Genomic DNA, 13,965 nt, shown 5'->3' on the forward strand with positions numbered 1-13,965 from the left:
TTTTTCTTGGTCAAGCGGAACAGATATTAAAGTCAAAAGAAGTTTGTGCCCGTGAAATGTGGCAGGGAAAAGTATAAAAGTGGACTGTCCCTCATTACCCCACGTCCCACAAAGCATAAAATGGGTGGCTGACCTCATTAGACCTATGAGTGCGCTACTGTCGAAAACCACAAAAAAATTATAAAAGACACAAATGGAGTGGGTAGTACACAACCAGAATCTTTCAGAAATTTGATTATCATACTTTCGGTTAACTGCTTTCGAATAATTCCCTTCGAACGACCCCTGCCGCGACCTCTGCCACGACCTCTACCACTCCTTGTGGTTCCTTTTTGTTGAGTCTTTTTCTTCTGCAACCTTCTGTCATCACCAGAGTTCTCATCTGATGTTGATTCTGTGAAAAATAAGGACATAACAATTCCAGTGCATTTCTATTCCAAGTAAATTTCCTGCAAGAAAAACTGAATTGTTTGGCGTTCCCTTATAGCATTATTAAAACTGTACAATCTGTTGTATGTGGGTAAGGTGCTACAGCATGGCAGGCCATGGGACATGAGAATTAAATATCACCAAGACAGCCTAGGTGCTACAATCAATTAAGGCAGCAATGTCATAAGTACCATAGGACGCATAAGCATCAGTTTCACTGTTTGCTTATTAAAATGCATAGTATGAAATATAAAACAAAAATGAGTACAATAACAAAAAGATAAAATGAATAGAAAACCATACAAAAACTTTGTACAATCTACTGGTGCAAGGTTATATAACATCATAAACTGACCAACAGATAGAAGTTCAACATGGCTTTCTTTACTTTTCTTTAATTCCGCTTCACGTGCAATGTAAGTCTGAAACAATATTCAACATAATAGGCAGATATAAATTAATATACACTGGTAAGCCATAGACCTATAGGCTTTACTCTTTTCATTGGGAATATTTTTTCATAGATTCAGGTAAATTTGGGATTAATTTATTAAATTTTAATATGACTTTATATTGATATCAAATACCCAGTGCATGGATTTTTTTCCGAATTTAAAAAATTTTGCAGATTTTTAAGAAACATTAATAGATTACTTTCTGCAAACATTTTGGTTTTATTCATTTTCCAATCCAGTTTGCAAAATATGGCACCCACGTTTAATAAATCTTCACAACTCAGTAAATTTTCTTTTGGTTCCCAAGTATCAGAATCTGGTCCGTAACCTTTCCATCTTACTCTGTTTATACAGAATGTAATATTAGTGATACAAACAGTCTGCTCCCCATAGATTAGAGAAACAAATTTGTCATCGCCTCCTAGCGGAAAAAATTTTCCGTCTTCTCTGTATAGCTCCATGTGAAAAAAATACGTATTCAATTAAGTAGGATTTCCTATTGTGGCTTGGAAATGTAAAGGTTTGCACGCAGATTTTTAATAATAGAACGCATGCGCGCGAAAAATAACCGTCTTGCACTCGCGAGATCTCGTCAGGAACTGCCATACTCTGCAGACTGGCATTTTCTGCTAACCACTAAATGTAACTATACTAATCCCCAACTACTAACCCCTATAACCACTAACTACCAATAACCCCTAAACGCGTACAGTGACTTTTTAACCCCTAATAACCCCACTAACATTTACCCCTATAATTACCAACCTTTTTACAAGTCTTATAATTGGAAGTTGTAAGTTAAACGTACTACAGTATTCTTCACCAGTGCCCAAAACACTAAATACCAACACAGGCATTACATTAGAGATTGTGGGTTAATGGTTAAACGTATGTTATATAGGAAAAGGACAGTTTTGTCAAATTATATCAGTGGGTCAGTAGCCATTTTCTGTTAAAATTACGATTGAATTACCTGTAAAATGTCTTCTTGCCGTCTACAACAATATTATCAATAATTTTTTCCACCTCATAAACATCTTCACCGGAACTATAGTCAGATGAGCTCATATTTCTGTAACAATATCAACCCCTCTAAAATCTCAAAACATTCCCGCAAAATAATAATAACACACGGTGGTTGCTCATAAGAGTGTTGCGCATACATGCGGTTGTATTTTATTTGGGTTGCTCAATCGAACGTATCAATAAACATCAATGAACGAAGCGTATCATGTTTTGAAAAAACGGTTAGTAAAGACGCTTTAATAGCTTTAAATATAATAAAATAAACACCTTGTTTATTGATAAAAGTTTTAAAAAGCTAAATGCATTTGTGAAATTTTCTAAATATAAATTTTGCGTGTGCAATTTCCGAATTTTTAAAGCAGTAAAAATGCATAGCAGTAAACACACAAATAAATTGCAGAAGTCGTCAATGGTGAGGTAGCGTACGAAATTTATTCTGCCAATGGTTTTACATCATACAGGTCAGGGTTGTAGCCCAAAAGTGTAAAATCTTCCTTATAAATTTCCTTTAAGATTTTAATTTCATCTTGCGAGATTTGTCCAAATGCCACCTTCGTGTCTTCGGTTTGCGTTGCCGACTTCTGAACAGAGAGTTTAATTTTGCTGTCTTCTTTTCTGTCCCATTGAAGATATTCCAGTAGTCTACTGGAATCATTGGCCAGCGTCTCGAATCGCATGATGTAGTCGTAGTTAAGTTGACAAGGGTGGCAAAGCTTAACCTGTGGCAGCCAATGCACGTCTAACTGGTCTCCTCGACCTTCTTTGTATTCTTTTATAATATACCTGGTAAACGGATAAATGGATGAGTAAATGAACGAATTGCTAATAATTGTTCGCTGATAATTTGTACAACCCATTAGTGACCGCTGGGTTGTAGCTATTGCCGTTAAGTGTCTTGTCCAAGGACACATACGCCCACAATGGTAGCAGGGACTAGCCTTGAACCCATGAATGAGTGTATGAATGAGTGATGAGTAAACCAATGTAACAAATTTATCATCGTGTGGTTGGAGAACAGACATTACTTTAGAATGTGGTGTTCTATATCGATGTAACCTTTTTGAGTTATAAAAAAACCCCTTAACATCTTCGAACCCGACCCCCCCTTTTTTCTTATGTAAACTTTGATTAAATTACTCACCGGACAAACTGAACGAAGGATATTTCCCCGGTTCTGAGAATGCGCATGTATTCCATTACTTGTTGCTTCTGTGTTGCATTCATTTTATCAATACCCGGTAATTTGGAAACCATCCAGTTCGGCAAATATGCGATATTGGTTCTAAAATATAACGGTATAAGATAAGTAATTTGCTATATGCTATCCTCACACAAATCAGCGTTCTTAATTGTTAAAAACACAGTTTGGGTAATAGGGGATATTATATATGCTAACGGTATCAATCTTAGTACCCCTCAGTCTACTATATAGTGGGGTGGGGGGAAATGGGAAACCTTTTTATTCTATTTTCTCGTCTTATTTAGTAAACAAGGAAAATCAAACAATTATAAAATCATATCCTCTCGACTTACGTAGACCGTTGTTAATTAATTAAAACACAACCAGGATATAACTGGATAATATGTGCTAAAGGTATCACGTCTCCCCCAACCTTCTGTACTTTAACGATTTTACTAAATTGAAATGTTTTTGCTAACCTAGTGCTAAAATGGGGTAGACTATGCATAAATACACTTACCCGTATCTTAACCCTTGCATATATTCACCAGNCTGTTCACGCGCAATCATGACACCAACGCGATCGCGGTATGGCGTCACAGAAGTTTTACTTGTGAGTTTGTCATTAAAAGCTGAGACCAATCTTTCGAATGGATGACGTGTGATGAAAAACGTCATGTAATTACGTAAGCGGAACCAAGCCAAAGTTTCGTCAACGTTTCTGGAATACGAGATTGCTATGAATCACAAATGCATTGTTGTGATTTAAAAAAAGCTATCATTGCCAATTGGATTAGTCGTAAGTCAAGGAATACTATGTGTATGAAAAAGAGAACCCGTATTATAATAATCTTTATAGTATATACTCTATACTCTATACCATATTAATTGGCACACTTTGCAATATAAACAGATTAAATTGAACGTAAAACATTCTTAACAAGACTACAACATAAAAAAACTACGATCAACGGGTACAAGCTGAAAAATAGCTTACTGCTCAAAATGAGTGTTCGGAATATCGTTGTAATCGAGGTTGCGGAAGTCGTCTATGCTTATGTCACCAATGTGAGACCCAAGTCTCAGAAAAAGCAATTTCCATGCAGTACTGGCGACCTTTTTTAAAAAACAACTATATAATTTTTTCCCCAAAAAAATAAAATTCCAATATTTAAAAAAAGTTTTGCTAAAGTTGTTAGGTTAAACAATTTTGAAATGGAAATTCGATATATCTGAAAGAACACATTTATTATTCTCATAGTAAATGGGCCACAAAAATACACATAGTTTATGGATAGAGATGCTCAAATGTGAAAATAGACCATGCGACAATGCTTAAGTCGTTTCTAGATTCTGTTTTATTTTTTGGTGGTAACTTTAGATCACATTTGAGCATCTCTATCAATCTAAAACATGTTTTCGTTGGTATGCCCTTTTATTACCTTTGGGGTGGCGCAGTATACGGCTTGCAAATGATCGTCGTATTTGAAACGGTGGGATCGTATGGTATAATTGTGTCTTTCAATTTGATTACAGCGATTTCGAGTGTTGAGAATCCTGTTGAAGTATGGCTGTTCCATTGAAATAGAATGAATGACGTTTCCTGCAAGCTTGCAGCGTAAATAGAAGTCGTTGCAGCATTTATAGAAAGATATTTGACAAACTAGTTTGGCAAACGGAATTTCGAAGTCAAATGCATCAGGTTTTAAAATTCAATTGGCTATTTTAACTTTTATTCCGAATGGGACAAATTCTACGTTGAAGTAGGATTATCAAGTTGACATATCACCACTGTAACAACTGGTTCCATTCGCATGGTTAATTATTTTTTTAAATGCCACAGTTTACGTAAGTAAAGTTTAAAAATGAAACATGGGATACCTATTCATTCTTTTTCCTTGTCCCATTTTTGGTAGTAATCAAAAAACATTCAAAGAATTATAAAAAAAAACCGTTATAAAACCTTAGACTCCCCACAGTGCTTATATACAACATTTGTAAATAATATATTTGTAGATTTTAAACTGAACCGACTAATTATCCTTTAGCTTAATGTTATAACAGACTTCATAATAAAAGTATATAAGAGCCATTCTTACCTTTGCCTTTATGCAAACTCAAGTAACTAAAATCTGAAATTAGACTTAACAACACGGTTGCAAAACAAAAATACAAAATCAACGCACGAAACTTGTTGTCCATCCTATTTCGAAACATTACACCAAAAGTACAACAGAAAAGTTGCCTAAAATACAAACATACCAAATATTACCAAAGCAAAATCTTCCAGACAGATCTCGCTTTTTTTCCTTCTCGTAACTTCCAATTTTTAATTGCTGGGTTTATTGAAATCGGTCACAATAATCCACTTTTAAATTAACGACGAGTAAGAGGTGGTATTTATTCCTTCTTTGTGTGGCTTTCTTTAATCTAGAAGGTATATAATACAGTGGGGTAAGATGGGTACCGGTAGCACATAATATCCCATATTTTCTAAACGTGTTTTTACCGATTATAGCAACGATTTTCCGTAGCGGAAGTATTTTATCTTAACAATTTTTAAAAGTTCAAGGTTTTTTAAAAATGCATTTGATTGACACAAAGCAGGAACCTACGTGCGTACATTAAGTGTCTGGCAATATTTTCACACGTTCCTTTGAGGTCGTATGGGTTTGCAAGCAAGCCAAACCGGTGTTAAGAGTTTGTTCTTCAACAAAAACAACTCGAACCTTAATTAGGTCTGGACTAGAATCGCTAATTACGCCACCGCTGGCGACGAAGATATTATTCAATATTGATCTAGTGATCATATGGCAAGAGGTGAGTGCAAATACATTACGAAATAATAAACATCAGCTACCTCGTTGAAGCGTCCTTGTTCATTTCCTAGAAGGTTTAGATCCAGTAGGGGCAATACGGTACACATGGCGTGATTATCAATTCTTGGCCTAATATAAAAGGAAATGAGTCTGAATTAGAAGCGTATTGCTCAATTGCAGTCTGAGGTTACTTTCGGTCATACAGGTTCCCACGACAGCAAGACCCCAGGTTACTATAGTTCGCGAAATCGCCATCATGCCACCGGGGACCGAGCGGAAGTTTTACTACGTCACTTCGAAATGAAGTAATTCGTATCCTGTTTTTGCTCAATGCAGGTCGTCGCCGCTATTACCGTTCGCTGCAGAACGATCCAATAAGCTATATATACAGCAACGTACACCACCTTACCTCACACTGCTGCCTCTGTAAGCTACGGATCACTTCAAGATCATCATGGCCCGTGTCTTCTTTTTCATCATTGTCCTCGTCTTAGCCAGCCACAGCGACGCGTTTCTAAGCCGACTTATAGACCGAGTTCAGAAAAATTGGATGACCTCTTGGGAACGGATGAGGGACCAGCAGGTTCGACCAAGACTCTTCGCTCAGTTGAATTTGAGTGGAAGTCCTACACTCGTGCAGGTAGGTGACATCAAAATCGGCCTGGGAGCAATAAACGACGATAAGTAATTTTCACAATTTCAATAGTTAATTTGGAGATTGATTGAAAGAACAGTTTTGCATTTCGTCAGACTGCTATGCTTAGATTATTTAAAGCTGGATTTATTTTTTTTATCGTGTTTTGTGAGTATTTTGCGACGTGTACCATTATAAATATTCAAAGTTGTATATTATTCCGATAGCATATAAAAGTCTCTTTATATGAAAGAGAATACGTAAAATCTGGGCTAGTGGTATTTCATACTGTCCCTTAAACCTGTTAAAAATCAACCCCGGTTTCGCTAAGTACGTCTTTGAACCGGGTGCGATACGACTGATAGGTTTGTAAACCGACAACGTTAGATGAGACACCTTTATAGCGCATAATTTCCAAATATCCTCATCGTGTTTTAAACGATTAACAACGGCCTGTGGGAGTCGTGAGAATACGGTTTTGAAATTCTTTGAATGTACTTTGCTTACTACAAAATGGGGCGAGAAAATTAGTAAAAGGTGTCCTATCTTCCCCCACTCTATCACCCTGATTGTGGGATAATGTACAATGTTGGACAGACTATTAGGCGTCAAACAATATTATTGACCTCCGTGGAGTGATGTGGAGAATTTCACTAACGTGACTGGGCGCTGTCGGTTAATTATTTCTCGGCACTTGTAACCTTCGATCAGCAACTCGTATAGGGTTCAGGTCACACTGTTAAACAAATTAAAGCTCTGTTTGGGATTTCTATATCTAATTATCAAGTTAAAGTAAGAGCTTTCGATACCCGTGTTTTACGGACCTTTTTCAATTAGGCTTTTTTAAGGTTTCGTTTGGTTTATGGGACCGGAGTTGGGTCAACTATTTATACTTATATGCGTTATCCTGCTATTCTACATGTTATATAGGCGCTGGAAAGCGATGTAGGAAAAGTAGACCTTGCTGTGAGTTTGTTTAACTCAACTTCGCAAGAAATCGGTCTTCTTCGTATTGAGAATATCGCCGATTGGCTTCAACACCGGGGGGCGGTATCGAGCAACATGATCGGTCGGGAAATGGGGTGGCCGAACGCTGTTGGAAGAGTTGAAAGTAGGATGACAGGCCTTTTTTATTGCCTTATCAGCTATACTGAGATTTTAACATTTTAAAGCAGAGAACTTAAACATAATCATACTTGATTATGGTCTCGTTGCAACGACAGTCGTGGTAACAAAGGTGCAATTTTTACACCTCGTACCCGCCTATAAATTACTATACCTAAAAATTCTAAGGTGATTATTTTATATGTATTTTTTTTCTCTGTATGTCTAAAGACCCATTACTGGCCAGCCGCGGTTGAGGAACAAGCAGAACTACATCTTATTATCCTATAAACAATATAGTAGTCTATATTATATTATTTCACAGACGACCTGATGCCGGACAGCGAAACAACATATTGGTGGATGACGTCAACATTCTACCCCCCACAAGGCACCGAAGGTCAAATCGTCCTCTTGCCAGTTATCTACAACCAAACGTCCCCTCCAACGCCGATGTTCGTATCGGAGGAAACTAACAGAGGAGATTGGTATTACTCCATGATCGATTGGGTCGACATGAACCAGGACGGTTGGCCGGATATTGTGACGTCACGGTCACGTGGTATGCCGGGTTCGATCAAGTTTTCCGAGCTCATATGGTTGGAGAATCCGGGATATAGATCGATATGGTCAAGAGTTGGAAGGTGGGAAATGTTTTTGGCGTTATGTTGTGTTTGGCGTTATGTTGTGGTGTGGTTTATGAATGAGTATGTATGGGGAGTTTCGAGTGATGTAGCTTGGAAACTGTTATGGGGTGAATTCATAACTGTCCTTGAAGAGATGTAACTGGCCATCGAGCATGGTGAACTGTATTGATATTCTATGTGTGTTTGGTGTATAAAAACGCCCATGTTGTAACTTAACAGTGAGCATGACATGTGTTTAGTGTATAGCAAGACTCTCGTGTCATAACTCTACAATGTAAAATCTTATTCACAATAACTTAACAACACATTACTAACCGTTCAGATGGCGTTCACATCCCATTACAAACGGTCCTGACGTTTCTTTCCGTATTTTACGAATTCCTCTTCCGTCTGGCAGCAGTCGGTTGGTGATTATTGGAGCGGGTTACTGGGACAATAAGTTATACGCTGTATGGTCTGACGGTAAGCTAATAACCAGTATTATATTTTAACTCTTACGTTGTTAGTATAATGGAATTACCTTTTATGTAAGCAGTATAATACTGGTTAAACTTATACGTTTTCGTATCCCTAGTTTCTACATTAGAGTGGGCATAGGTTGTTGAAGTACAAATATTTTTTTTAATAACCGGTTTCTCATTGGGATGCATTTCTTTGTTAAATGGCCCCAGCAGAGCGTGTTAATTAAGACAAAGTGTTATGTATGATAAAAAAATAATGGAAAAGGCTATAACGTTTTTTCTATTTGAACAGATCCAGCTGAAAATTGGGCAAATGTAGATTCGATTAATGAACGAGTGATTGACAACCACGGTTGGTTCTTCGATCTTCAAATTGCTGACATCAATGCTGATGGGAGGGATGACGTCATAGTGTCAACATGGGTGTAAGTTGGATCGGAGGGGTGGGGTTTTGGTGTGGTGGAAAAGGGGGTTTACAAATGTCCTGTGTATTTGGGAGAATTGAGTGTAAGGTATTATTGGAATTGTGTGTTTTGCGGTTTGAGGTTAGGGTGAAGATATATGGTTTAAAAGAGGGATAGTACGGTCCAAAACTATTTACCATCTTATATGGTTATATCTTATAAAATAACCTTACTGATTTATAACGGAGTCCTTCTTCCAAACGATATTGTGCGTAGAACTTTTTTATGCCCGAGTATTCTTTGGCGTAGTGAAGTAAAATATTTTATTGTTGCAGGCATGGATTACAACAAGGATCTGTTATCGTATATGAGATACCTTGTGACTTTATAAGAGATAAATGGAGAAGACATACCTTGGTGGATGGTGCTGTAGAGATTCCTCTCCCTGATCTTGGATCTGGAGGAAAAATCAACATCTTTCATCCAGTGTTGAGATATAGCTCGGTGTCTGCAAGGTAGGACTGAATGAATATTTTTTTATCGAGAGTCGTTATAACTTAGAGTAACGACAGTCGTTTAACACTGGTGTTTTGTTTCATACACCTCGTGACCGCTTATGTGTTACCACGTTTGTAACTTTGTGGGTAATTAGTTTTTAAACTTTGAGAGTGGTTAAATATGCGCGAAGTTTGACACAAGAGGAGCGAAAAATAGTTATCAAAAACTATTTTTGATTGAGCTACTTGAATCATAACATTTGCTATACCAAAGGAAAAAGAAACCATTTATTATTGTATCTGGTGACGACGATGGAAGAGTTTATGTTCTTATTCCGAACTCTAAGAAAACAAACAACTGGGAATACAGTAGTCACTCAGTAAGTATAGACTAGATATATGATGTTTTAAAGTTTAAGCACTATAGTTGAAAATATCCAAAGTCCATGTGACCAGTGAGAGTCCGTTTTACATTTAACATAACACAGTAAAATTTTGAAACATTTTTGCATATACCGAAATAAATCGAATCAGTATAGTCAGTATACCTATGTCAGATCGCGCTTGGATTCAAAATGCTTGGATTTAATCCACGTGCTTGGATTAAAAACAGCACAAATTTAAATTTTCAAATATTTTTGTTTTTCTGTGAACCGTACAGACTGTTTTATGACGACACAGTACCAAAACGATATAGTCTGAGAACTCTCGAATTGTAATTAATAATACGCCAGAAAAAAAGTTATGATATATTCTCCTGCGATTTACCAAATTTTGAGACACAAAAAACATCAGTAAACGCTTGAAACTCGTCAGAGTTGCGGGGGCGCCTACAAAATGTGGTTTGGCCCAACCTAAAAACGGTATGAGCTCATAACACGTTGATTTTAAGGAAATCTCTTTAAAGGTTATGTCCCCACGCCTACGTTAGTAGAAGGTTAACCAGCGATAGAATGACTCTACAATATATGTAGGTGTATTATACAACACGGTGGATTACTATATCCGGCGTTTTCGTGTTCATTTTGTTTACTTATACACAAACACACCCGTATGAGTGGAATTATACACATTAAAGCTTAGTACAGAAACTACACACATGGCAATTACCTTATACCCGTGAACGAAAACAAGGATATCAGTTGTTATATCAACTAGTTAAACACGTTCAACAAAACTGTAACAGTAGACATGACATTTAAATGTACAAGTCACTCCCGATTTAGGCGGTCAGTTCTAAACTTGATACACGTATCAGTAGTATATAGGACAAGCCCATGCAGATTATACTTAAACACCGGATACTTTTTATAATGGGGTTATGGATACCACTGGCACATAATGTTCCACATTTCTGATCGTGTTTCGAACAAAAACAAAGCTCTCCTAGAGAGTCGTGGGGATATACGTTTATATAATCGTGTAAACATTTTTGTTTACTACCAAATGGGATGAGAAAGGAGAATCCAAACCTAGACCATCCTATCCCAACCCACTATACGACTTTTCTACCAAAATACTTATAAAATCTTTTACAGATTTATAAAGCAGCTGGACCGGTAGGGGCGCTAACCATCGATGATTTAAATCATGACGGATACGCGGAGATTGTAATTCCGGTCGTCGAGTCAAACAAACTGGTTTTCTTCACCTACGACCCAGCCGCTATTGGACCACATTACTTTGTGGACGAGACAAGACCCGGAATGATATAAATAAATTAAATTTCAAGAACAAATACCGGATTTCTAATTTTAATATTTACACGATTTGATAATTTTTTATAATCCGGATGTTTAGTAGGGTGTGGGAAGATGGGACCTTTATGTTTTATCGTCTCATTTGGTAGTTAACAAAGTACATTCAAAAAATTATAAAAATTTTGTTCTTATTACGAATCCCATAGAACGTTGTTAATTGTTTAAAGTACAATCAGGATATTTGTATATTTTGTACCACAGGTGTCCCGTCTCCCAGCCCCCACCCTGCTATATTACAAACAGTATGAAAGATATGAAATTCTATTTTATTAAATGCCGTTGTCAGTGTTGCAGTCTTTTACGAAAAATTGTTTAACTTTTCTACAGGAAAATCATTATTTTCTTCAATTAAAAGTTATATAGTTATACTGATACTCAATTGCAAATAAAGTCATAATGTTATTTATATTTGTACAACCGGTGTTTTGAGATGGAACACTAAAGCAGAATATAGCCTGCTACTAATTACGTTGTACTATACTTCTCTGGCTTTGTTTTTTCGCAACAGCTTATCACAATGCCAGAGATTTTGTCCACAGAACAATCATACAAAAAGCATTATGTTACAACCATTAAACATTTACGATTTGGAATATTACAAAGTCTGACCTACTTATAGGGATTTTGCTGTTATGCTACATCCATCTTTTATTTCAAACCGTCGAAAAAGGCAAAGATATTGTAATGCAAAATATTTACGAAGTTTGAAAATCCTATTTCAAAGTTTGGCTTAAATAGATATGTTATGTGTTTGGCATGTTATACAAATGCATGTTTTCGCCGTGTGTTATCCTGTATATCCACAAACGTATTTTGCGGCCCTGGGGGCTCATTTAGATTCTTAAAAATGCAAAAGAACACATAACTACCACGATAATCTTATAATTCCATTTTAAACACCATAACACTGAATGCATTTAACCGCTGTAATATAACACAAGACATAAACCATCCGCCATAATCCTAAGTCGGCAGCATATAGTATATACACGCACAAATTAATCCAACGCGTACCGCAATCCAGGATTACGGCCGCTGTGCATATACACCTAATACACCACTTTCTTCTTTTATAAAGGCTTATATAGCAATTGACATTAAATAAATCTGGCTATTGTAATACTGCTAGTTCACAAAACTGTTAAAAATGATCTCTAAAATTTGTCTTGACAATAAAACATCAACACAATTTTAAAGTTTTTGTTTAGATACACAATACAAGCAAAATGTCGATGGAAATACTATAAGGTTACAAGTTTTGGTTAATGAAGTTACTAACCTCTGCTCATAGCCTTGTTTTGTTTCATAGGTGGACTACTGTATTTTGTAAATAAAGCGACACATTATTAAGTAAACACAACTTGTTTTTTATGTTTAAGCAGGTATACCCAGTACATTTTGATAAAGTATCGATAAACGTCGCCACAGACCATGAAAGGTTGAGAAAACCTGACTTGTGATCGATACAATGTGCGAACCTGTACTTCTACAAAATACGAGTTTGGATTAGTGGGGTACGATCAATCAATAGAGTGTCGGGAAACTACGGAAGAATATAAAGCTCACGATAAGATAGCCCAATAATGGCAGAATATTTAATTTGCATCTCTTTAGGTAGTTTTCCAAAGCGTCCTCATGGACTTCATATTTCGCTATTTTGAATAAAATTGAGAACGGTTTGAAAAAGCAATAGTGCATTACGCGTACGGTAAATTTTATAAGTTAAAACCTGGGTGCCCTGTATTTATTTCGTACACCTTGAACCCGTGTATTCTCTGTGGTGAAGAGCGCCGACTCTTAAAACCACTGCGCTACGATACCGGTAACGTTAATCGCATCACATAAAGTGTTTATGTTTTTCAACTTAGCGATTATATATTTTTCCTTGTGAAACCTTTTGATTCTTAAAAATGCCATTCATTTTTTGTCCACCATTTTTAGCCTACATGATTAAACCACTTCTCTGTAAACACAACGTTTTCTAGAGCATATATATAGTGCCTCGATTTAGTAAGAATAGTTACATTATATAGTAGGGTGGGGGAAGATGGGACACCTTTAGCACATAATATCCAAATATCCTGATCGTGTTTTAAACAATTAAAAATAGTGTTTAAGAGTCGTGAGGATATAGTTTTAAAAATCTTTGAATGTTTCTTGTTTACTATTAAATGGAATGAGAAAATAGAGCTAAAAGGTGTCTCATCTCCCCCCACCCTACTGTATAAATAAAGCTGACAAAGGCAGTCTCAAAATCACACACCATAAATTAGGTTGTGTGTTTGGAATATCGACAAAACGATTATATATACCGCAGATTGATATTAGATTTCTAACTAATGACTGGGTGTATATGAAGGAGGCGTTTTTTGATAAAACTATATATGTGACATTAATTATTCACAGAATGTCTGCTCCGCAGTTAAACTAAAATGTTGAAATTTAGAATCTCCCGTTTATAAGTCACTGGTTTGCCAACCCATGTAATACATATATATACTTATATATATAATACATGTATAGAAAGTGGGGCATTTTTATGCATTTCT

The 13,965-nt window shown here is 36.4% G+C and overlaps 2 protein-coding genes across 4 annotated transcripts; one reads left to right on the forward strand and one right to left on the reverse strand.

Moving 5' to 3' along the window:
• Window positions 1-248: 248 nt before the first annotated feature.
• LOC100176640 (carbohydrate sulfotransferase 11) lies at window positions 249-6,572 on the reverse strand. 3 transcript variants are annotated; one of them, XM_018817674.2, is made up of 11 exons: window positions 6,319-6,572; window positions 5,951-6,038; window positions 5,363-5,520; window positions 4,533-4,693; window positions 4,088-4,206; window positions 3,611-3,811; window positions 3,052-3,192; window positions 1,858-2,693; window positions 1,145-1,226; window positions 785-851; window positions 250-394 (listed from the first exon to the last, which is right to left on the reverse strand). In XM_018817674.2, exons 4-8 carry the CDS (start codon window positions 4,668-4,670, stop codon window positions 2,342-2,344), a joined length of 951 nt encoding a protein of 316 aa, XP_018673219.1. In that variant the 5' UTR covers window positions 4,671-4,693; window positions 5,363-5,520; window positions 5,951-6,038; window positions 6,319-6,572; the 3' UTR covers window positions 250-394; window positions 785-851; window positions 1,145-1,226; window positions 1,858-2,341. The 3 variants fall into 3 exon arrangements, with proteins under 3 accessions (XP_002120927.1, XP_018673219.1, XP_018673220.1); XM_018817675.2 differs by having other exon boundaries at window positions 5,353-5,520; XM_002120891.5 differs by lacking the exons at window positions 5,363-5,520; window positions 5,951-6,038; window positions 6,319-6,572 and adding an exon at window positions 5,190-5,347 and having other exon boundaries at window positions 249-394.
• Window positions 6,327-11,781, forward strand: LOC100186859. The gene is made up of 8 exons (XM_002121032.5): window positions 6,327-6,549; window positions 7,474-7,654; window positions 7,973-8,291; window positions 8,617-8,756; window positions 9,048-9,180; window positions 9,495-9,674; window positions 9,931-10,036; window positions 11,195-11,781. The coding sequence occupies exons 1-8, from the start codon at window positions 6,364-6,366 to the stop codon at window positions 11,369-11,371; spliced, it is 1,422 nt and encodes a 473-aa protein (XP_002121068.1). The 5' UTR covers window positions 6,327-6,363; the 3' UTR covers window positions 11,372-11,781.
• The last annotated feature ends 2,184 nt before the right edge of the window (window positions 11,782-13,965 follow it).

Source organism: Ciona intestinalis, chromosome 2 (genome assembly GCF_000224145.3).
Source record: "Ciona intestinalis chromosome 2, KH, whole genome shotgun sequence".
Lineage (NCBI taxonomy): Eukaryota > Metazoa > Chordata > Ascidiacea > Phlebobranchia > Cionidae > Ciona > Ciona intestinalis.